This window comes from Pantherophis guttatus, chromosome 5 (assembly GCF_059756535.1).
Source record: "Pantherophis guttatus breed Tessera chromosome 5, ASM5975653v1, whole genome shotgun sequence".
Lineage (NCBI taxonomy): Eukaryota > Metazoa > Chordata > Lepidosauria > Squamata > Colubridae > Pantherophis > Pantherophis guttatus.
This window is the reverse complement of record NC_142067.1, coordinates 20,337,113-20,360,560: the sequence shown is the minus strand read 5'-3', so window position 1 is coordinate 20,360,560 and position 23,448 is coordinate 20,337,113. Positions and strand designations below refer to the sequence as shown.

At 39.0% G+C, this 23,448-nt stretch overlaps 1 protein-coding gene across 1 annotated transcript in view; it reads right to left on the bottom strand.

Moving 5' to 3' along the window:
• DDX10 (DEAD-box helicase 10) overlaps window positions 1-23,448 on the bottom strand; it is a 158,017-nt gene that overhangs the window by 51,646 nt on the left and 82,923 nt on the right. Inside the window, exons 14-15 of the mRNA XM_034409664.3 lie at window positions 6,229-6,342; window positions 1,946-2,107 (exon numbers count right to left, since the gene is read on the bottom strand). Coding sequence (XP_034265555.2) covers window positions 1,946-2,107; window positions 6,229-6,342 — 276 coding nt within the window. The remainder of the gene's footprint in view (window positions 1-1,945; window positions 2,108-6,228; window positions 6,343-23,448) is intronic.

Genomic DNA, 23,448 nt, shown 5'->3' with positions numbered 1-23,448 from the left:
GGGCTGTCAGCTTTCCAGCTGACAAGCTCAGCATCTTTAACCACTGAGCCATTGTGCCCCCTACTGTTATGCAGTATGAACCATGAAACCTAGAAATACCATGGGCATGTAGCCCCACATTTTTAGAATGCCCTTTGACAGGAAATGTGCATAAATGTGCCTAGATTACCTATAGCAAATGTGCACAGATTTGTGCACATAATCCTCGGTTATGACCACTCATGGCCAATGTGTTCCTAAGGCAGCTTTCATGTTTAACAATAAATCTTTAGTTCAAATTTTGCACATTATGCAAAACTCTCATTTTAAACCAGGCTCAAAAGTACATTATTTCATCTCCTCCAAAACAAAAACATACACCGTATTTTTTGGAGTATAAGACAATTCCTGCCCCCCAAAGAGGCTGAAAATTTGGGTGCATCTTATACTCCGAATGTATACTCCGTCGGCCCCCACCTTTTGGCCTCTGCCTCCCAGCAATTTGCCTCCTTGCAACTAACAGCAAACGGCCTGTTTCAGTTTCAGCTTTAGCACAAGCAGCTGATTGTCAGTTGGATTGGCCTCCTGACCATCAGCTTTTTCAGGCTGCAGGGATTGCCATTGCCTATTGCTGCCTCCGCGCACCCCATTTTCGCCTCCGCATCCCATTTTCAGCCTCCGCGCGTCCCGTTTTTGGCCTCTGCGTGCCCCATTTTCCGCCCATTCTGATTCCCACCTCCTGGAACGGGCTGAAAACGGGGCGTGCAAAGGCTGAAAATGGGAAGCGGAGGCGAAAATGGGGTGCGCGGAGGCAGCAATAGGCAATGGCAATCCCTGCAGCCTGAAAAAGCTGATGGTCAGGAGGCCAATCCAACTGACAATCAGCTGCTTGTGCTAATCAGGCTGTGTTGAAACTGAAACTGGCTGTTTGCTGTAAAGAGGCAAACTGCTGGGAGGCAGAGGTAGAGGCAGATTTTTTTTTTCCTTATTTTTCTCCTCAAAAAGGTAGGTGCGATTTATACTCCGGAGAGTCTTATACTCTGAAAAATACGGTGCCTGTCCTTTTAGTCCATATACACAGGAAGTTTAATAATCTGTTCTATGAAATACAGATTATTTCTTCTTCCACACATGGAAGGGGTTGGTCTTGTTACAGTTTTTTTTATGTGCTGCATCCACAGATATGCTATAAATAAGAAGAAGGAGAAGGGCATTAAAGGGAAAGAGTAACATTTATAACTATTCTCTGCTGTCAAGTTCTCAAACTTTCAGCTCTGCTTTATGACAAATAAATGGCCCAGCAACAATCTTTGTATTTTTATGTCCTGTAATTTAATTTCTTTTAAATGCCAAAAAGGAGCTTAAACTATTACTATTAAAGCTTTACATTATAAGTGAAATCAATCACCTTGCTGCAATGACATTTCTTGAATAATTCATGAGTAACTCTCAATCACCTCTACACAAAGCATAGCTATTTAAATAAAACATCATACTCCTAAAATCTCATTAGTACAAAGCTTTCTAGTCCTCATCATTCTTGATGAAGTACAGTCTTATTATTATGCTACTTAAATTTTTACCCTTTTATCTACTAACAGTCTATCATATAAATAAGTTTAATATGTGGTCCACAACACCACAAGTCTATGACCATCCATCCATTTATATAGTTCGGTTACTGTTTGTACATATTTATTTAATATCAGAATATCATATTGGAGTGTTATAAATTGATTACTAACAAGAAAGGCAATGTTCATGGGGAATAGCAATACTAGTGAAACAAAATCAAGGATCTACATCTCTTCTTGTGTTGCCTAAATTCATGCATCAGGCCAGAATAAGAAGTAATACTGAACAGATAATCCTTTTTCCAGTAAAATCCTTCATCCCCAATGAACATGCCAACATTTCACAGTATTTCCATTTGATATTTTTACAAATGGGATGAGATTCTACTTACCCTGTGCTTTTCTTTAATTTTCTTCCTATATTCCTCTTTGTCAAATTTATCCTCTTCCTGAAGTCTTTCTTTTGCTTTGTCTATATTGATCCCGTTACAATCATCGCCGTCTTCCTCTTTATCCAGGATAGACTTTTGTGCTGGTGGCCACTGCTGAATTAACTGAATCACAGAAGAAGAATTAAAAACATTTCAGTACTGCTGTTTCTATTCTACAGTTTCAAAGGAGCTCTGGATTGCTATGAAGACCAAAAGACATTAGACCTGCGCCAACAGGGAATAGTTACAGAAATATAATTTTCAGGCAGGGAAGTTAATAGAGGAAATAAAAATTGAAGCAAGGCCCTGAAAGACATTGTTTAATTAAAGGGGGATGGTTTAAATGTCAGTTTGTATGAGGTGTGCAGACTCCACAGGAAGTAGGCAGTCCCAAATATCTGGGCCTTGTACCACAGAAGGTTTATAGGTCATAACCATCACCTGGAACCATACCCAGAAGCAAACTGGCAACCAGTGCCGCTCATATACCAGGGATATCAAATGAACATATCAAGGGGTCATTAAGGACAGCACAGACACAATTCATTGCAATAATTGAATCATGAGGTGATTAGAAGAGTAACTGTCCAAAGAATCTCCCAATCCATGAAAAGGTACAACTGGCACAACAGATGAATGTCCTCTTGGCCATAACTGCCACCTGCTCTCAAAAAGAGATATAAATCTAAGAAGATGCCCAGACTGCACACAAATAACATAACAGAGTTGGAAGGGACCTTGGAGGTCTTCTAGTCCAACCCCTTGCTCAAGCAGGAAATCCTATACCATTTCAGAGAAATGGTTGTCCAATCTCTTGTTAAAAACTTCCAGTGTTAGAGCGCCTACAACTTCTGGGGGGAAGGTGTTCTAACTGGTTGATTGTTCTCCTTAGTTCTAGGTTGCTTCTCTCCTTGATTAGTTTCCACCCATTGCTTCTTGTCCTGCCTTCAGGTGCTTTGGAGAATAAGTTGACCCCCTCTTCTTTGTGGCAGCCCCTTAGATAGTGGAGCACTGCTACTATCTCACCCCTAGCCATTATTTTCATTTAATTAGACATACCCAATTCCTGCAACCGTTCAGAGCCAGAACTGTGACTATCCAAACATAATAAGGCATAGTAAAGACAGCTGCATCTTAGTTTGGTCTATGCCAGAGCAACAAGCCATCAAAATTCAAGAGTCAGGTGAACATTTCAGTACCAGGAGGATATGAAAAAGCTGTTTCATCACCTGATAATTTTACATCAACAGCTTTTAACAGTTTCTTCTCCTCATGTGCAATTAGAGTGCTAATGTGCAAAAGTTCAATCCAGAGAAAATGATCATAAAAATTGAAGAGAATACAGAAGCCGATAGCAGCAGGGGAAAATCAGCTAACACAGCATTTGTTCAAATCCAAAGAGTGTATTTGTATATATGTATGTATGTATATCTCCAGTCACAGTTGGTTTAATCAAAGGTTAATTAATTAACCTTTTATTAATTTGGTAATCAAAGGTTTGGTAAGGGTAAATTAATTCAGAGCTATCAGGTATACACTGGAATTGGGGGTGGATGGGTAGGTGGGGGTGGGAAACATCATAGTCTTCAGAATTCAAGCTATACCTCTGAAAGGGAACACAAAAAAGTGATGGGAGAAGAACAATGAATTCTCAGAATCCCAAGGAAAGGGGATTTACTGAATCTGGAGACAACCAATGGTAAACACTGCTTGTTAAAAAAAAAAAAGTAATGAGCCTTAGGCACAGAAAACACTGCTACTTAAAAACGTGCACCAATACAATTAATAGAATCATTTCCACATGATAGCTACCAAACCCCTAAGATTGTTCGCTGAGGTTTAAGCCTGTTTATATACAATGGCATAATCATAAACACAAATGGCTGAAAAGATTAGACTTTTCGACCACAACCGCCTCTGTGGGACTATACGCAACACTGCTAGACTCCATATCAGATATTCGTAAGAACAAGCTTTAATTCATTGACCTCATTATAGAAGTTGGCAATGGTTGTGAGAGAAACACATTATAGTGCTTCCTAGAAAAAAAGAAAAACAGGCAGAAAATAGGCGACTTTCCATCAAGCTCCCCTACTTACTCTCCATTGCGCTCTGTGTCAAATTAGCTCTTGCAATTGCAATGAACTAAGAGGCAGAGCAGTAAGACTTTGACTTGAGCAGGGGGATTTATCTTAGCCTTTTGCAAACTAACATAAATGCTTCATTGCAAATTGTAATTTCCCTGCACCCAGTGATAACGTACTGCTTGCAGAGGTACTGAAACGGTATTGGGCTCATTACACTCTTGACAACATTGAAGCGGATCAAAAGATGGGAAGGGAGTCAAGGAAGAATCAGGCTGAATTCTGTTGAAAACAGAGATGTGACAAATGAAGGTTATATTGATGAAAAGCACCTACGAACCATCGTTGTGATTCAGATCCCCTCTGCCATGCAATTTGGTTCTCTGCCACCCGGAAACATTAACTTATGTAATCCATTCAATCCAGTAAATGAGCATGCAGAAATGGCTTTTTAAAACTGTTACCAATTCCCATAGAAAAAGAACAGTAGTACATTTGCTATTAGTTTGGCATGGGATTGCAGACTACACTTATGAGAGTTATTCATCAGAAATACTAATTAAATGTACGAAAACTAGGAAAGCTACTTTTGGATTTCAGATACAGAATAGGTCAGACTTATTCCAAACTAGGGACATGCAAAACATTTCCAATTTTACTTCAAAATACCACCAACTTGGTTGAAAACATTCTGCTTGGAACACAGAATAACTGTTCTGAAGTCAAAGCAGGACATTAAGAGGGTGACACATTTTGCACAGTATCATTCATATTTCTCTCTCCCCTCCTTTCCTCTCCTCCTTTTATCCCCCTCTCTCTCAGACCTTTTAAATTTGTATTTAAGGGAATCTACCTATTCTCCTTGAAAACTTTTAAATAGTATTTAATTAGAAATAATCAGTAATAATGAAGTCAGGAAACACTCCCAAAGTTTATATTTTGGGGACAGTGGCATTCACCCAGGCTTCACCTCAGTTCCCAAGTCCAACTTTCTCCTTACCAACAGTACTTGCATTTTCCCTGTATTTAATTTTAGTTCAGTCTCTCTCATGTATTCCATTACTGAGATTAGGGTATATTATGGATTACTTCCTTGGTTCGATGGTAAGGAACAGTAATTTTTTTTTTTTACTTTATTTACTCAAATGTTTAACTGCCAAACTCCAAGGGACTCTAGGTATCATTAGCATAGTGACAGCATGCCACTCCAAAAATTCAAATGATGTCAGACAGGAAGAATCAGGACCACGCTTTAAATTCCAGTTAAGCTGATTTGTTGTTCATGTCTATACGTAAGAATTTAGTCAACTAATGGTCAGCACCAAATTTGTGCTTTTCCAGAGTTAATGGAATTCAAGGAGGGCTAGATTTGGATCGCTTGTGGGAATGTAATGATTCAAGGCTGATTCCTCTATTGACTCCGCCCCCAGGCTCTGCCTTGTCTTTTCCTATAAATGATCTCCAATAGTAGTTTCAAACAGATTTTGAAATAGATTTTGTCACTATAGGGGACAAAACAGAATACTACGGGATACCAAGAGTCAATCAATGACTTAGATTTAGAACAGGGGTGTCAAACTCAATTTCATTGAGAGCCGCATCAGGGCTGTGGTCGACCTCGGGGGGGGTAGCCAATTGGGTGGGCATGGCCACTCCCCAAATTGCTGGTATGTTTCCTCTTCACATTGGGTAGACCAGGCCGAAGTCACGCTGGCCCGATTCGTCTTCGCATTGGGTAGACCGGGCCAAAGCCACACTGGCCTGATGTTTCCTCTTTGCATTGGGTAGACTGGGTTAAAGCGACGTGGGCTTCTCTCCCTTACATTTTCCAGGATGGCCCCGTGGGCTGAATCTGACCACATCACAGGCTGGATTCGGCCCGCGGGCCTTGTGTTTTACACCCCTGGTTTAGAACAATAGCTTCCAAGTACCACCTTTTGAATATGCTTCAACAGAAAAGACCAGAACTACTGCAAAACTGTACCCCCTAAACCCAACCCTGCCGGGTAATCCATGAAGATAATTATAGTCAGTGATTACAAGTATCTCCAAGTGGTCTCGAAGAACTTGTAGAGTCATATTCCCTTGGTCTATGCTCCAAAAAGCTATTAATGTAGGAAATCTTAGCAGTATAATCAAATTATTTGTGTTTGATCTTACCTCTCCATCATCAGTAAATACAATTTTTGTATTTACTTTAAAATTTCTCTTCAAAACCTTTTTAGCTTCTTTTGTTTTGGTTATTTTCTTCTTCAGTTTTACATTCTGTGTTACCTAAAAAAGATGGAAAAAGGAAGACAATCTTTATCATAAGATTCTGAAATAAGCATTATTCAATCAGCAGCACCAAAAAAAACCTACCTTTCAGTGTTTTTTTAATAAATATATTTCTAATCCTGCAAATTTTAGAAATACACATTAAACTGTGATGTGATGTCTCAAAAAGAAAAGAGAAGACAATAGGGAACTTTTGTGAAATGATATCTCAAAAAGAAAAGATAATGGGAAAATTTCTAAAGTCATTAATACATCAGACTGTGATGAGGCAATGATACTATCTCAATACAGTTGCAGATTTGCATCCTTAACTGAGCCAGAGAAAATCTAATAGTCTGTTTTATAAAGATCTCTTTTGCTTTATAAGATTTTATTCTCAGCAAGCATTCAAATATTTCACATATAGCACCCTATAAATATATGTTGAGTATTATAAGGCTTGCAAGGAAACATTATTTTTCTAATCTACAATTTTCCAATATGTTTTTGCAGTTTCCAACCACATTAGCTTTTCCCAATAGTATTTATAAACACTATTTTGTTTCATACATAATTAATACTATTCAAACTACAATGATTAATACAGGTTACTTAATAGCTAAGAAGATATATAACAGAAATATCTTAGGGGCAACATAATAAATATCTAAATTAATAACTGACAAAACATCTAAATTAATAAATGGTAATGAATGACTTTTTATTAAACTCACAATGCCTTTCAATTTGTAATACAAGCTCATCAATATTGGTGTTAAATTTATAACCAGTACTATTCAGGCCAGTTAAATGTGGAAACAAAAGTTTAGTTTGTTGAAATGGAAATTAAAAATGGAAAGTCAAACTTAAAATGTCCTGTATTTTCTCCCTTAATATCTTATCTCTTTATGTATGTCCGTGTTTATGTCTGAGTTGAGGGATTCTTTATTGTTTTCAGAAAATGCTCTGAGTCAGTCTCTCATGTAGCTCCTAGGGACAAAATGTTTCATTGGCATGTAATGCCATCTTAAACTGAACGTGTGGATTTTCCACAATTAAACATAGCTTCCCATGTGTTTGAGGGAGTGTCATGGCTCAATAGGTTAAAGTCATTGAGCTTGTCACCTGAAAAGCTAACAACTCAGGATTGAGACCCGAGTAGCATGCAATAATTTTCCGTTCCTTGCTGCAACTTCTGCCAACCTAGCAGGTCGAAAGCATGCAAATGCAAGTAGGTAAATAGATACCACTTTGGTGGGAAGGTAATAGTGATCCCTGTGCCATACTGGCCATATGACCATGGAAAATGTCTTTGAACAATGCTGGCTCCCTTGGCCAAGAAAGGGAGATGACCACCACGCCCCAGACATAACTGGACATAACTGGACAGGGAAACCTTTACCTCCCCATGTGTTCAGTTCATGCAAAACCTCTTCAAATGTTAAAACAGAATTCATTAAATTTGTACCAAATGTACAGGTACAGATTAGATCAAGCCTGGCTGAACAGCAGTAACTGTGAGAGGGATCTTGCAGCCCCAGTGGACGATCACTTAAATAAGAGCCAGAAGCGAGGCAATGGCCAAAATAGCCAATGCAAACCTAGGTTGCATTAACAAGAGGGATAAAATCAAGGTCACGTGAAGTGGCCTGTGAAAATTATTTGATCACAAAATACAGAATTAGCCCTGCTGGGTCAGACTATCTTAGTCAACTATTTTTATTTCTTAAAATATGTCTCACAAGCACGGGATGGATCGCACAGCTATGTTTAAAAATAAATAGAGCCCCTCATTTCCCCCCCCCATATTTCAACATACAGATATTTAAAATTGGTTTCAGAATAAATAAAACGTTTACATTTTGTAACCCATTGTGCATTTAAATAAACCTAAATGCAAATTTCACATGGGGAAAAAAAACTAAGCCCATCCCTACATTTATCACTCCTTCAAATACCTAAGACCATAAGGCGTGTTTGGTGAAAGCCAAAATAAGCACTTCACCAGAAGAACCTGATATTTGTTGTGGCCCGTACGTGGCCTGTGCAGCTAGTAGCTGATTCAGACAGCGAGGAGGCTGGTGGGGTGCTGCGCCAGCAGCCTGTGCAGCTGGCACTCGAGTCGGACAATGAGGAGGCTGGAGAAGATGTGGTGCCAGAGGCGGGGATTCAGCCAGGGCCTTCAGAACCTCCAGAAGCTCCTTTAAGTGAAGAGGACGAAGAGGAGGAGCCTCTTCTCGATGCACGGGCACGTAGAGCTGCCAAAAGGCAGGAGTGGCTCTTCAGGAGGAGGTCTCCTCAAGAGTAAGGCTTGGGGCTAATTGGCCACTCCCTTAGCCTATTTAAGGAGGAACACCGACTGAAGCAATTTGCAGGGAACAACTTCGTTCACATACCTTCGTGTCTTGTCTTGCTTATCTTATCAGCTTCCTGCAAATTGCTTCTGGGCATTCTACCAACCACAGTAAGCTTTCAGTATTATTCTTTGAATTCTTGGCGGCTGTTAATGCAGTTAATTAACAGCCGTTGTTGTAAAAAGCTGGCTTATTTAGTAAACTAAGGTTTGAACGGACTTTGTGTGTGCTGCGTTCTTTGGGGTCCGTAGCTGGGGCAGAACAATACTAACTGTAAGACATGGTGGTAGAAATGCTACGGTTTGGGACTCCTTTGCTTTGCTCCATCCATCAGGGTCTCAGCAGCTCACCATCATAGAATCCACTATGAATTTGTTATTGTATCAGAAGGTATTGTATTGAAGATAATGTGATCTTGCCAGGTGACCCTAAACATTACAGTTAATCCTCCAAGGAATGGCTAAAAGAAAAAAGAAATAAATAAAGTGTTCTGGAATAGCCAAATCAATTCCCATTAAGATGCTATGGGGTGATTTGAAACTGGCTGTGTAAGAAACCCCTTATGAAAATTAGACTCAGCTTTGGGTTGGATAGATCTCTCCTCTGTAAACTACCTTTTAAAACTTTCCAAGGTTTTGACCCATCTCTATGACATGGAGATTGATTAATTCCACTGTTAATTATGTGCTGTAGGAAGAACCGCTTTCTTTTCTAAATCTTTTTCCAGCCAGATTTACCGGATGGCCCCTGGTTTAAATGTCTTGAAAAGGAGGGGGGAAAGCATTCTCCTCATCCACTTTCTCCATGCTATGCATAAGAATTTACCCAAAATATTTTTTGTCCTAAACATTAATTGGAGTCAATTAATGTTTGCTAGATTGCTGATGATCTGCCTCTGGGGGAGCAGCTTCTGATCTTCTGACATCATAATGTGTACAATAAGTGAAGAATGCCACAGATGCTATTTATAACTACTTTTATATTTCTCCATCACTTTTACAGCAAGAATGGAAGGATCAGAAGGTGATCTAAGAGGCAAATGTTTCCCCCTCGTTTTTGTTGTTGTTGTAGGTTGGAAAAACCACTATATTAAAGATAAGGCATAAATAATTAAATCTTATACAAGTAGTCCTCGACTTACAACAGTTCATTTAGTGACTATTCAAAGCTACAGCGGCACTGAAAAAAGCAACATGATTGTTTTTCACACTTATGACCTAAGGTCACATGATCAAAATTCAGATGCCTAGCAACTGACTCATATTTATGACAACCGTGTTACTAACTTAACAACTGCTGTGATTCACTTAACGACTCTGGCAAAAAAGGTCATAAAATGGGGCAAAACTCACTTAACAAATGTTTCTCTTAGCAACAGAAATGTTGGGCTCAATTGTGGTCATAAGTCGAGGACTACCTGTATGTCCATGTAAAATGTGAGACGGTAAGAAGGAGAGAAGAAGCAAGGGCAACCTCTCATGATGCAATAATAGTAATCAGAAGAAGACGAAGAAGAAGAAGAAGAAGAAGAAGAAGAAGAAGAAGAAGAAGAAGAAGAAGAAGAAGAAGAAGAAGAAGAAGAAGAAGAAGAAGAAGAAGAAGAAGAAGAAGAAGAAGAAGAAGAAGAAGAAGAAGAAGAAGAAGAAGAAGAAGAAAGAAAGAAAGAAACCATATAAAATGCTTTTGTTGAAATCACTGGAAAGAACAGTATCTTTCATTCCCACAAGCCTAGGACAATTCAATCAAACAAGCGGAGAACAATATTTTTTATTTCCCACGTCACTGCATCCATCGCAAAAGTGAGAAATGGATATTGGTTGCATGCTCTGCAAAACGATTTGCATTTTTTAAAAAAAGAAAAAGAAAATAAGAGGAGAGAAATGAAGGCATAGAAATACATTTCTTTGTGGACTTTAATGAAAATGACATAATCAATTTATCTTGCCCTCTGGAATCCAATTTTTAACCTGCCAGTTTCAATAACTGTTTTTAACATTGGGAATAAAAGCAGTCGCAGGCAAGTGCGGGCGGGGGGGGGGGAGGATCCTGAACCCGATTTTCTTCATAACATGTCACATCATTAACAATGAATTTTTGGCAACTATTCTGCAGTTTGGAAAAGAGACCTAGTTTCCTTAGAAATATTACAATTTTAAAATGGAGGGAAAACTAGAGATAAAAAGATCTGAGTTCAATATCATAGGTGTGTGTTTGTGTGTGTGTGTCATCAAAGAACTTGTGATAGTAACCACAACTGCATAATGAAATCCCTGGCATCACAACCTATGTAATGAAGGGGGCTTCAATTGCACAACCACTGTTGCAGGGGTGAAATGCTCCCGGTTCGGACTGGATCACCCGATCTGGTAGCGATGGCGGCGGATGGTTCGGAGAACCGGTAGCAAAAATTCCTGCAAACCCCCCCCTCATGCCCAGCTGAGCCGCACGATCATCAGAGGCTTTTTTTTTTTACTTTTAAAAGCATTTTTTCTACAACCTCTTCCGACGAAAAAATGCTTTTAAAAGTAAAAAAAAAAAAGCCTCTGATATCGCGCGGCTCAGCTGGGATCATCAGAGGCTTTTCAAAGCATTTTCTTCTGCAACCTTTTGGCCGAAGAGGTGGTTTAAAAAATGCTTTGAAAAGTCTCTGATGATCCCAGCTGTGTTGCCTGATCGGCAGAAAGGTATTTTTTAAAAAGCCTCTCTGACGATCCCAGATGAGTTGCCTAATCGGCAGAGGCTTTTCAAAGCATTAGAAAAAATGCTTTGAAAAGTAAAAAAAAAAAAAAAAAAAAAAAAAAAAGTTGGCCACGCCCACCCAGTCACATTACCCCTCCCACCAAGCCACGCCCACAGAACCGGTAGTAACAAATTTTACATTTCATCCCTGCACTGTTGTCATCTTCACTTTTTCATCCCACCCCGGTAGGTTCCTCTGCTCTACAGCATTCTCTGTATCTCCAAATTTAGAGAGGGTGATGAAAAGGGAAGGCCATCAACAGGAATGTAAATTAATGAGATTCTTAGGCTGGTGGGAAGCAAACTATAAAAAATTAATTGATTAAAATTAAGTCACTTGAAAGAGGCAGTTTGCTGTTTAAAGACTCTCAAAGTACATGCTACAATCGATGTAATATTAAAAAGAGACAAGTGGAATGGTTTATTTCTATTTGACAAAAAAAAAATATTACCAGCTCCATTCATTGGCACAGAAGTCCACATACAAATCTTAGAATTATTTGCACATCTGAGGAAATCAGATAAACATATGACAGGATATAAAGTTAGTCTAGCCCAGGGGTGTCAAACTCGATTTCACTGAGGGCCGCATCAGAGTGTTTGACCTCAGGCGGGGGGCAGAGGGCATGGCCAGCTCGATGTCACTTGTATCGGAGGCACCTGTGGTGGCCTGAGAGTCTTGCCAGCGAAAACTGGCTCCTGAGCTCTGTTTTTTGTTGCAACGACTTCCTGTCAGTGAAAACAGAGCTTGGGAGGGCCTTATGCGGCCCTCCCAGGCTCCGTTTTCACTGGCAGAGACACTGTGGGCCGGTCCTTTGCTGTTTCCAGGGTAACCCTGCAGGCCGGATCTAAGCACTCCACAGGCCAGATCCAGCCCCTGGGCCTTGAGTTTGACACCCCTGGTCTAGCCATTTCAGAAACAGTCCCAAAAAACCAAACCAAGATGCTAAATCCTTCAACTAATTCTAAATACAGGTAATATTAAAGAGAATAGTCTCAGCTTCTAGAACTCAATTTCCAATATGTAAAAAAAAATTGTTTTTAAAAGTGTTTACTACCTTCTAAAGCACATTTTTCCAGGACAAAATTTAAAAAGTAGAATTAAATTAACTCTTAAATGAAAGAGAAAAGAGAAAGATATGAAAATAGGATTGTAAAAGTTTAATTTAATTGTTATCTTTTTTTAAAAAATGTACCTCCAATTAAAGCAGATAGGAACTTTGGTAATTTACCACAAGCATTATGGTGTTGATAATTATTTTTATTGCTCTTACTCAAATAATACTCAAAAAATTAATTTCAAAATTATTAAATTTTGAAATTATTAATTTCAAAATAATCATGAGTAGGACAATAATATGAGCAAAAAAGCAGACAAAATTGACTACTATTAATATATATATCTATATATTTAAAGGCTGGTATATTATTCAATTCTGAGAACTCATTTTAAATACATATACTTAAAACTCTATGATAAAACACAAGCCATCAGCAGATGTAATGTTACTTCCCTAACTTGGTAATCTCCAGATATATTGGACATTGTCAGGCATGAAAGATCAGGTCCACAGTGAAGGTCCAATTAAACTGATTGATTGCTAATCATGCCTTTGCACAAGAATCTTTCTCAACTAACAGTTAGCACCTGGTATGAATTAGTAAGAGTCAACAGAATTCAAGGGACAGTAGACTTAGTTCACTTCTGGCTATGTAGGGATTCTAGGCTGATTCCTCTTTTAACTCCACACTCAGGTTCTGCAACTCCTTCTCCTACATAAAGGTAAAGGTTCCCCCGCACATGCGTGCTAGTAGTTTCCGGTTCCCCTACATATACAGAGGCAAATACAGGGGCTGGGGACTGGAAGTACTGCAACTTATAGAATTCACAGTCCATCTGATTAGGTCAAGGTGGAGAAGGAAGCTCAGTCATAATCTCCTAACTGTAGACCACTGACCAGTGATGCCTTATGAGCTCCCTTGAGACACTTGGCTTTGCCAAATGTATTTTTAATTTCCTTATTTTTCAGGTAACGGAGAGCCATTGTTACAATGGGAGAACTATCATCCAGATTGGAACCTATTATTTTTGGAGAATATTTCTTATGTTCCCATCCTGCTAAAGGAGAACTACTTATTAGTTCTGTCAAACAATACAGCTCTGTTATGACAGACTGAGGTTCAAGCAAGGTTTTCTTCACCTATTATGCTTGAAATTGAAATAGTTAAGCAAATTTGGAATTATAAAATTTCTGCCTGCCTGAGCAAATTAATCAAACAAATCAAAGTCAATCGAAGTTCAAATATGTTTAAACTAGTTATTCAGTCAAGAGGGCTCTTGTGAAACGATAAATTCACCTGTCAGTTTTGTTCTGGCATACAGATTTGATTTTATATTTTGCCGCAGAGAAAGGGAGAAATCAAAGACTGATTTATACTTTTCTTAAGATGCTGCCTTCATGATGCTTTAAGAATATTTTATTATATCTTAAACTATAGCGGGGAAAACGTGTTGCTTTTAAAATTGTATTGACTGTATTCGGGGGTGGGATTCAGAAATTTTAGCAACTGGTTGTCTGCCTGGTTGCTGGGTGGGCGTGGCCATGGTGGGCGTGGCCCACTCGGCCTCCTGCACCTGGGGGGCCATTTTTGCCCTCCCCAAACTCCAGAGGCTTTGGTCGAGCATCCAGGAGGGCGAAAACAGCCTCCCCCGGGCTCCGGAGGCTCTCCAGAGGCCGGAAACAGGCATTTTCGGACTTCCAGTAGCCCCATTTTTTGTCCTCCCCAGACTCTGGAGGCTTTCTTTGAGCCTCTGGGAGGGTGAAAATGGCCTCCCCCGGGCTCCGGAGGCCAGAAACGGGCCCATTTCCAGATTTTCAGTAGGCCATTTTTCGCCCTCCCAGAGCCTCCATGCGGGCCCTGCACTTACCTGGCATCCAAAATGGGCTGTGTGGGGACTCCTGAGAAGGGTGGGGTCAGCCAGTCCTTGCAACAACCAGTTCGCCGAACCAGATTAACATTAACATCCGGTTCACCTGAACCAGTCCGAACCAGCCCCAACCGCAGGTCGCCACTACCGGTTTGCCCGAACTGGCTGAATACCACCGCTGCACACCCTGCAGCACCTGCATTCCAAGACATTGTGGAAGACATTTGGTCTATAGAGGACCAAATGCCTGATAAGTTTTGTGATCACCGCATTGTGCCTCCCCATAAAAATAAGGGAAGCAAATTAGAGTGCAGAAGCTACAAGGTTATTTCACTATTGTCTATTGCAGACAACATCTTTGCCTGCATTCTGCTGAACAGACCGGTAGCTGTCTTTGAAAAGGAACCTCCCTGAGGCACAGTGCGGTTTTCAGTACAGCAGACATGGTATTTGCCAGGAGGCAAAACTAGAGAAAGTGCATCAAGCAGAACAATCCTCTCTACTCTGTCTTCATTGACCTGACAAAGGCATTTGACACTGTAAAGAAAGAGGCTCTCTGGATCATCCTGAGACATCATGGATCCCTGCGGAAATTTGTGAAGTTGATTCTACTGCTCAATGGGGGGAAAAAATGACAGGAGAGATTCTTTACAATGGTGATACTTCAGCTGCAAATGCCATTTCCAATGGAGCAAAATCAGGGCTATGTTCCTATTCCTATTTACTCTGTTCTTCACTTGCATTGTCATATGTTGTCCAGGGTCAGAAGGAAGAGTGTACATCACGTACTGACTAGGTAGTTCTCCCTTTTACTTTTCTGCTTGAATATATGGATGAAGTGCCTCCATACAGTCATTCAAGAAACCTCTTTGCTGACTATACACTCATGGCTCACAAAGACAGCAATCTAGTATTAATGCTGAATAAATGCTCAGATGCTGCTATGCTCTTTAGTCTGACTACCACCCTGAACTAGACTGAACTACTTTACAAGCCTGTGCCAAATACCAAGCCTGTAGAACCAAAAACAGATACCCAGCTGACAAATGTTTCAGTTCAAATACTTGAGAAGTATTATCTGAAGCGATGGGTTTTTAGACAAAGAAATTGACTCTAGGTTCAGCATACCAAAAGGGTACTGAGTGGTCAATCCAACACAATATCAAAATTCCACAGAACTAAGTCTACAGAGTTATGGTTATGGTTATGGTTCTATGGTTATAGAAATTGTAAATTTAATTGAAATGACTAAACACTGTTTAAATTTGTGAACCAGCCAAATATTCTGTTCAAAGAAAATACATTGTATGTTTGTATGTGTGTTTGTCTAAAAAAATTAAAAAAAAAACATTTAAAAAAACAACAACAAAAAACGGTAGGTGTGTCTTATACTCCGGTGCGTCTTATACTCCGAAAAATACGATATGTCTCCATCCAGGAGGTCTTAGACTACGTATATGTATGATTTTATTGTTATTTTTCTTCCTAAAAGATTTCATTTTTTTAACTGAATTTTTACAGTTTATATGTTATATTAATGGTGTAAAAAATTCTGAAGTGATTTATCTTGGTTCTTGATTTTTTTACATCTCACCAGCCTAGCATTTTAACAGAGATGTGTAGACTTTTGATATCTACTGCATGCATGCAAAACCTTCTAAACTTATTTTCTCTAATTGCCAACCTCTTGTACAGTATGTATTTGGCTTCCTTTAACATCCAAAATTCTGTGAACAAGTTTGTGCCCCTATTGTCTTCTGCAATGCAGCTGTGATTCTGCTTTAAAGCTATTCTTGAGCTGCTTCACGTGAAAAAGCAGAATCGTAGCAATTCTGAACAAAGACATTCACTGCTTTCACCACTTTTGTCCTTCGATACAATTAAGAAGAAAATATTGGCAGAGTTTCCTTTCCCATAAATTCTGGCTCAGATTTTACAGTTTAGTGAGCCCTGGATACAATAAATAAAATGTGTGAACTATAAAAAGTAGTGGATATTAAAATTTATTTATTTATGTAGACTAAAACACAGTGGTGTATCTGAGAAATAAAGCTATTTTAACCATGCAGATGTGATAATGTTTTTGTCTTGGTACATGTGACATTTGAATTAAAGTTATCCTTGAAAAAAAATCAATTAATTCAGAGAAATACCATCACTCTTCTTCATTATTTATTTTTTTAAAGAATATACAAAGATTTGGAGAAAATATAACTTCTCTAGGGGAAGAATGCCGCCAGTTTAAATCTCTTACGATTATGATTCATTCTTTATGAATGATCTTTACCAATTTATACAGTTGCAAATTCAGTTAATGCCAGGCTAATTTAGTATGCGCAGTTCAGGCTAGTTGGGGTTTTAGATATGAGCATTCTTGGGTACAATATGGAGAGAAGAAAGATGCCATCAGAAGAAAACAGAAAAAAGAAGAGACTCATTACTGCATTAGAGCAAACATTTGATATAATTGAACAACATTAATGTGCTCTAAAGGTAAAGGTTCCCCTTGCACATATGTGCTAGTCGTTTCTGACTCTAGGGGGCGGTGCTCATCTCCGTTTCAAAGCTGAAGAACCAGCACTGTCCAAAGACGTCTCCGTGGTCATGTGGCTGGCATGACTAAACTCCAAAGGTACACGGAACGCTGTTAGCTTCCCACCAAGGTGGTCCCTATTTTTCTACTTGCATTTTTTACATGCTTTCAAACTTCTAGGCTGGCAGAAGCTGGGACAAGTAACGGGAGTTCACCCCGTTACGCGGCACTAGGGATTCGAACCACTGAACTGCCGGCCTTTCGATCGACAAGCTCAGCGTTTTAGCCACTGAGCCACCATGTCCCAATGTGCTCTAGGGAACACTAAATAGGAGTTGTTGGAACACCTGAACCTGCATAGAATTTTTTGGTTTTTATTTTTGCTTTCTATACCTACTCTGAGGCTTTATTAACCTTACATTTAATTATACTGTAAGTATATTGTTTTTATCCTGTACTGTAAAATTTTAATAAACGTATAAAAATCTATATTTAATTTTTTTTTCATTGCCTATTTTCATTGTGCTGGAACCAATTGCCCTATTTTCCATAGCAATATCACTTTGACGAGTGTGAATTCAAATAATGCAACCATTTCATGGGACTCATTAACTGCACTAATGGAGACCTCAAAATACACTGAAGCAATACTGAGAATATTTAAGAAATTTAGGAAAAAATGAGAGGGGAGGGAGAGGGAATACTGTATAATATTTTGAAACCTACAAATATGTAAAAAGGTAATAACACATTTATGCCCAGTTTATGATCTACCTTACATTAAATCCATCATGTATCCAAATATTCATCTACTTATGGCAAAATAGAGGAAAAACTGTGTAATTAAAATTTCAGCAACTAAATGAATATGACACATGTTATACTTAACACATATTTGTATCATATATTGATTGATTTCTACTTCAACAGCTTATAACTGCAGTCCAAAACCAATTACAGCAGAACTATTTAATGTATGATCCCCAAATAAAACACAACCCAGATTTTTTTTTAATTTATCAGGCAAATTCAATCCAGAGGATTATCCATCTCTAGCTGGGACACAAGTACTAGGCTATTTGAGGCATGATGGATGAAGATTACAAGAGGCTAGGGGGCTAAATTAGCATTTACTTTGAACATATAGCTAGTCCTCAACTTACAACAACAACTGGCTCTGGAATTTCCGTTGTTAAGTGATGCGGTAATAAAATGATACTTCATTTAGAGGTGGCAATCCCTGCAGTTACAGTTGCAGCCATGGTTGTTAGGCGAGGCAATTTTCTACCCACTTCCCACAACCAAAGTCAGTGGGGAGGCTGGCAGGAAATTGCAAGTCCAAGTTTGCAGGCAGGAAACAATTGGGGAGAGAATGTGAGAATGTGTGAAGGGTGCCGTGTGGGTCAGGAACAGTGTAGTGAAGGTGTATGAAAGGTGTTGCATGGGTCGGGGAGGGTGCACAAGAGGGTGTGTGAATGGTGCCATGCAGGTCACACAGTGATTGTGTGAGGGTGTGCAAGAAGCACCATGAAGGTTGGGGAGGATGCACAAGAGAGTAAAGGGTGCACGAGTGGTGCCATCTGGGTCAGAGATGATACATGGGGGTGCTAGAACAGCTGGAACCTTTGAATGGTCACTGAATGAACAGTCATAGGTCAAAGACTACCTGTATACACTGACTATGAATAAATTCACAATTTTATGATGCTGTCTTTCTAATGTATAAAGCAGTAAAAAATATATTTTGTTCATATTTTTTCTGAGTCCAGATTCATAACTCAGTTTGTAACCATCCTCAGAACATACATTATTGGGTGTAAATAATTGCTCTTCCTGTTTGCTCTTTATGAAATCAATATCTTTTAGCTTTTAGCATAACCTATCCAGATAACCTATACAAATATCCATGAAGGAGGAACAGTCCATTAACACGAAGTGATAAATAATCTATCTGTAAGGCAGTATTGGCATGCATAAGATCAAATCAACCAGAATGAGGAAGCCTGAAATTAGCATTCTAATTTTGCAAAGAGCTCCTGGATGGAGGTGGGGCTGGCTTTATGCTATGAAGAAGAAGAAAAAGATGGAGGGGAAAGGCTGTTTTTGGCTTTGTCTCCTTTTTTTGCAGCGCAAAGCCAGCCCCCATATGGCCCAGGAGCATGGCTCAAAGGGCATTTTGGCACACTGTGGCCCCTCTTTAAGCTGCTTTGTGGTTTGTTTTTTCAGCATACGAGTTGAACCACGATGGCGCAGTGGTTCGAATGCAGTATTGCAAGCTACTTCTGCTGACTGCCGGCTGCCTGTAATTTGGCAGTTCAAATCTCACCAGGCTCAAGGTTGTATCAGCCTTCTATCCTTCCGAGGTCAGTAAAATGAAAGCCCAGATTGTTGGGGGGAAATATGCTGACTCTGTAAACCGCTTAGAGAGAGATGTAAACTGAAGCCATCTTGTGCTGCCTCATAATTGCCATGAACTGAGAGGGGGAAGTGAAGGGGGAAGTAGATACCCCAGCTAATTGCCAAAACAAAACGTTTTCCAGGTCATCGTAACAGGTGGCTGTTGAAGGAGGGGAGGGGCGACCAAGCAGCCTGCCAGCTATATTCATTGGACAATGTGACCGGTGACATCTGGGAGGGGGGACTTTTGCTCTTTTAATTAGGTGAAAATCATGGGAACTTTTAGAGTTGGTTTTCACCGGCTGTGCCAATATGATGTATCCAATAAACATGTTCTTTGAGTAATCTACCTGCCTCGGAGTTCTGCTTTCAGTGGGTGCGATACTTGGAACACTGACAGTATCATTTCTACTATGCTTCTTTTAATGTAACTTACAACTATATTAGCCTTTCTAGTACCTGATTCCAATTGCTGGCTAATTTCAGCTTGTTCTTAATGTCCACAGCTTAATCTTGGAAAAAGCACTAAAATACTGTGCCTCTAAGCCATGGATGTCTATCTTAATTTATCTTTGTAAACTGCTCTGAACTAAAAAAGGAGGAACAAAGTTTTCCAAACGTCCTCAGCAGTATTCACTTCTTATAATGCTATGTCAGGAATTTTGGATCAATAACTCACTTTGTATTAGAGCAGTCCTGTTTTGCCCTGTCTTTTGTAAAAATGGATACAGAAATCAAAAAAAGATTGGTGTAATATAGGTGAAATAGATGAAGATTTCACAGAATTTATTTCAAATTTAGGACTACATATTCCTATACTGTATATGTGGAAATCAACATGCTAAAAAAAAATTAAAACATCATTAATAGATACGTTTGGTAGGGCAAGGTTAATGTTGTTAAAATAAATATAGCTCTTAAATTGATTTATGTTTCAAGAGGTACCACAGTGTTAATTCCCAGTAGGTGTTTTCCTCAGATAAACAGATTATTGAGAAAATTGTAAAGGGTTGTGAGAGTGACCTTGATGGATGAGGGGAAGAGATGCTGCCAAGGTAAGGTGACCAGATTTTAACATTGGTAAAGAGGGACATTGTGGGCGTGGCTTATTTTGTGGGCGTGGCTAGCTGGTCACGTGACTGGGTGGGTGTGGCTAGCTGGTCATGTGACCGGGTGGCCATGGCTATGTGTATAGGGTAAGGTGAACAGATTTTAACATTGGTAAGAAGGACACCATTGTGGGCGTGACTTATTGTGTGGGCGTGGCTTGGAGGCCATGTGACTGGGTAGGCGTGGCTAGCTGGTCATGTGACCGGGTGGCCATGGCTATGTGTATAGGGACTACTCAGAGGGCTGAAAAGTCATTTCTGACAGGTCCTCACACTTTTGACTGGTCCTCACACTTATGACCATCCTCACATTTATGCCCGTGCAGTATTCTTAACAACCATGTCACTCATTTCACAACTGCTTCTCTTCACCATGATGACAAGATAGGGCAAAAATGTAAAATGTGAGGACAGTCGTAAGTTCGAGGACTGGTCAAAAGTGTGAGGACCAGTCAAAAATAACTTTTTCAGCCCTCTAAGTAGTCCATATGCACAAAAGGACTAACCAGAGGGCTGAAAAAAGTCATTTCTGACAGGTCCTCGCACTTTTGACTGGTCCTCACACTTATGACCATCCTCACATTTATGCCCATGCAGCATCCTTAACAACCATGTCACTCATTTCACAACTGCTTCTCTTCACCATGGTGATAAGATAGAGCAAAAAACGTAAAATGTGAAGACAGTCGTAAGTTCGAGGACTGGTCAAAAGTGCGAGGACCAGTCAAAAATAACTTTTTCAGCCCTCTGAGTAGTCCATATGCATAAAAGGATACAGCAATAGAGAGGGATGAAGGAAGGGAAGGGAAATTAGAGTAGGAGTGAAGGTAAGAGGGGGAGGAAGAGAGGAGGAGAAGGAGAAAGGAAGAGGAAGTAGGGAGGAGAAGAAGAGGGGGGAAAGAGAAAGTAAGAAGGAAAGAAAAGAGAGAGGTGGTAGGTTTGAGGAGAAAGATTGCTGTACAATAAAAAAGATGAAAGGGAAGAAAGCCAATCCCAAACAAATATAAAGATATTAAGATAAAGAATGAATGGTTAAACTTTAAAGAATAAAAGAGAACAAATATGAATAAATAGCAGTAATTAGAAACACACATACAAACATACAATTTATTTTCTTTGAACAGAGTATTTGGCCGGTTCACAAATTTAAACAGTGTTTAGTCACTTCAATTAAATTTACAATTTCTATATTTCCTTTTTGCCATATTTATTCCTCATCTATTTTTTTAAAAAAACCAATATTACCCTTCATCCTCATCTCTAATCTTAATCAAATTCAATTTTTCCCTTCTATTCTATATTATACCCCTTCCCATTGTCATCTATTTTTATATCCATCCTCACATTGTTTAATTATGTAATTATGTAATACAGTTGTTTAATACAAATTCAACATTTTAATATAAATCAATTAGTTATAAAACTATCTTTTTTGTATATTAATCAATATGAACATGAATATTCCTATTATTTCCATGCAATCCAATTTCTTACAAATCAATTAATTATATTTACCAATAATAATAAACCAAATAATTTCCCCCATATATTCCTCTGAACCACAACTTAACCATTTCTGCTTTCAACACAATATACAATTAATAGTATCTCAATTATTACAATTCCCTAGTTAAATACAGCTTTTTTTTCTTTTGTGTTTTAAAATCTTGAACTCTCCTCCTAAATTTCCCATTGTTTGCAGTTTTTCACCTACCTTTTTTGGGGAGGAAAAATAAAAATAAAAATAAATCTCTCTCTGCCTCATTTTGTCACGTTGCACCAAAGATCCTGGTTTCGGTTTCGTTTCTGCAGCTTAGCTAGGGGGAAAAAAAACTGCTTCAGGAACTCTTTACACTGATTGCCTGTAGGGCGGCCCTTTGAAGCCCCGGGCAAGAGTTTAAACAGTTTTTTTTTCTTCTAGCCATCAGCTGGGGCTCAAGAGGCAGCGGGACTGAGGAGGCAGAATGAAAAATCGGGACTTTTTTGAAACGCCGCGGGACGCGGGACAAATTGCTAAAAATCGGGACTGTCCCGCCAAAAGCGGGACGTCTGGTCACCTTATGCCAAGGGACTGATTATATAAGAGCCCTTAGTGGCCTAAAAGTTAAAGGAAGAAACTTGGAAGAAACTGGTTGACTGGTTGGTTAAAAGTGGCTGCAGGGGATTTTACATCAGACTGTTATGTAATCTACAATAATGTAGAATTAATCAAATTTCCTATCTAATTTACTTGGGAGGGCTGGCAAGATTTATTTGGGAAAAGAGGCCATCAAGGATTTCACTGGCTAAACTGCAATTATATTTAATTATATTTTTATGATGATCATTTTAATTTAACAGATTGTTAAAATATCATTGAATTGTTTTAATGTTCAGTTTTAGGGTATTTTTTTTCAGCTTTTTAACTTTCTAAAGAAAGAAATGGCTATGCTGTGCCTAAATAGATCATTTATCTGAAATCCTTCCATTTGCTTTAATTGATCTCAACTCAATTAATGGAGGTCAAGTGTTCTTTCCCCAGCCAAAGATGTCTAATAGAATGGATTATCTATTATTAAGTGGTCTGAAATCCAGATGAAGCTTCTATTTTTAAAAAATGAGCAAAAAAGAGCTATGTTAGATTGCTTCCAGGAATTCCTTTCTTCAGTGAGTTAAATATAAAAATTTGCTAGCAAACTCAAACATCTCAAGATGTTTAGTAATTTATATCCCCAGAACTGCTTCTGAAAATTTATATAGGCCAAACTGAAGCTGGAGTGCAGAGACATAAAGCAGCCAAAAATTTGAGAGATCAAGCTACTTTACACTGCCTTGCTAAAATTTAATTTTTCAATTATTACCACCTCCAGTTCCTCTGTTCAACCATCCATGCCTTTATTCCACATTAAAAAAACCTACTCCACAAGAACAAGGAAAACTCACCATTCTGGGGAAAGAACATTCCAGAGAACACTGGAACATTCTGTCTACATTCACTACACTAGTGTTAAAAATCTCATGACTTTGCCTGTCAAAGTCACAATTAATGTGATACATAAAATTGTCAACTGTTGATCATTAACT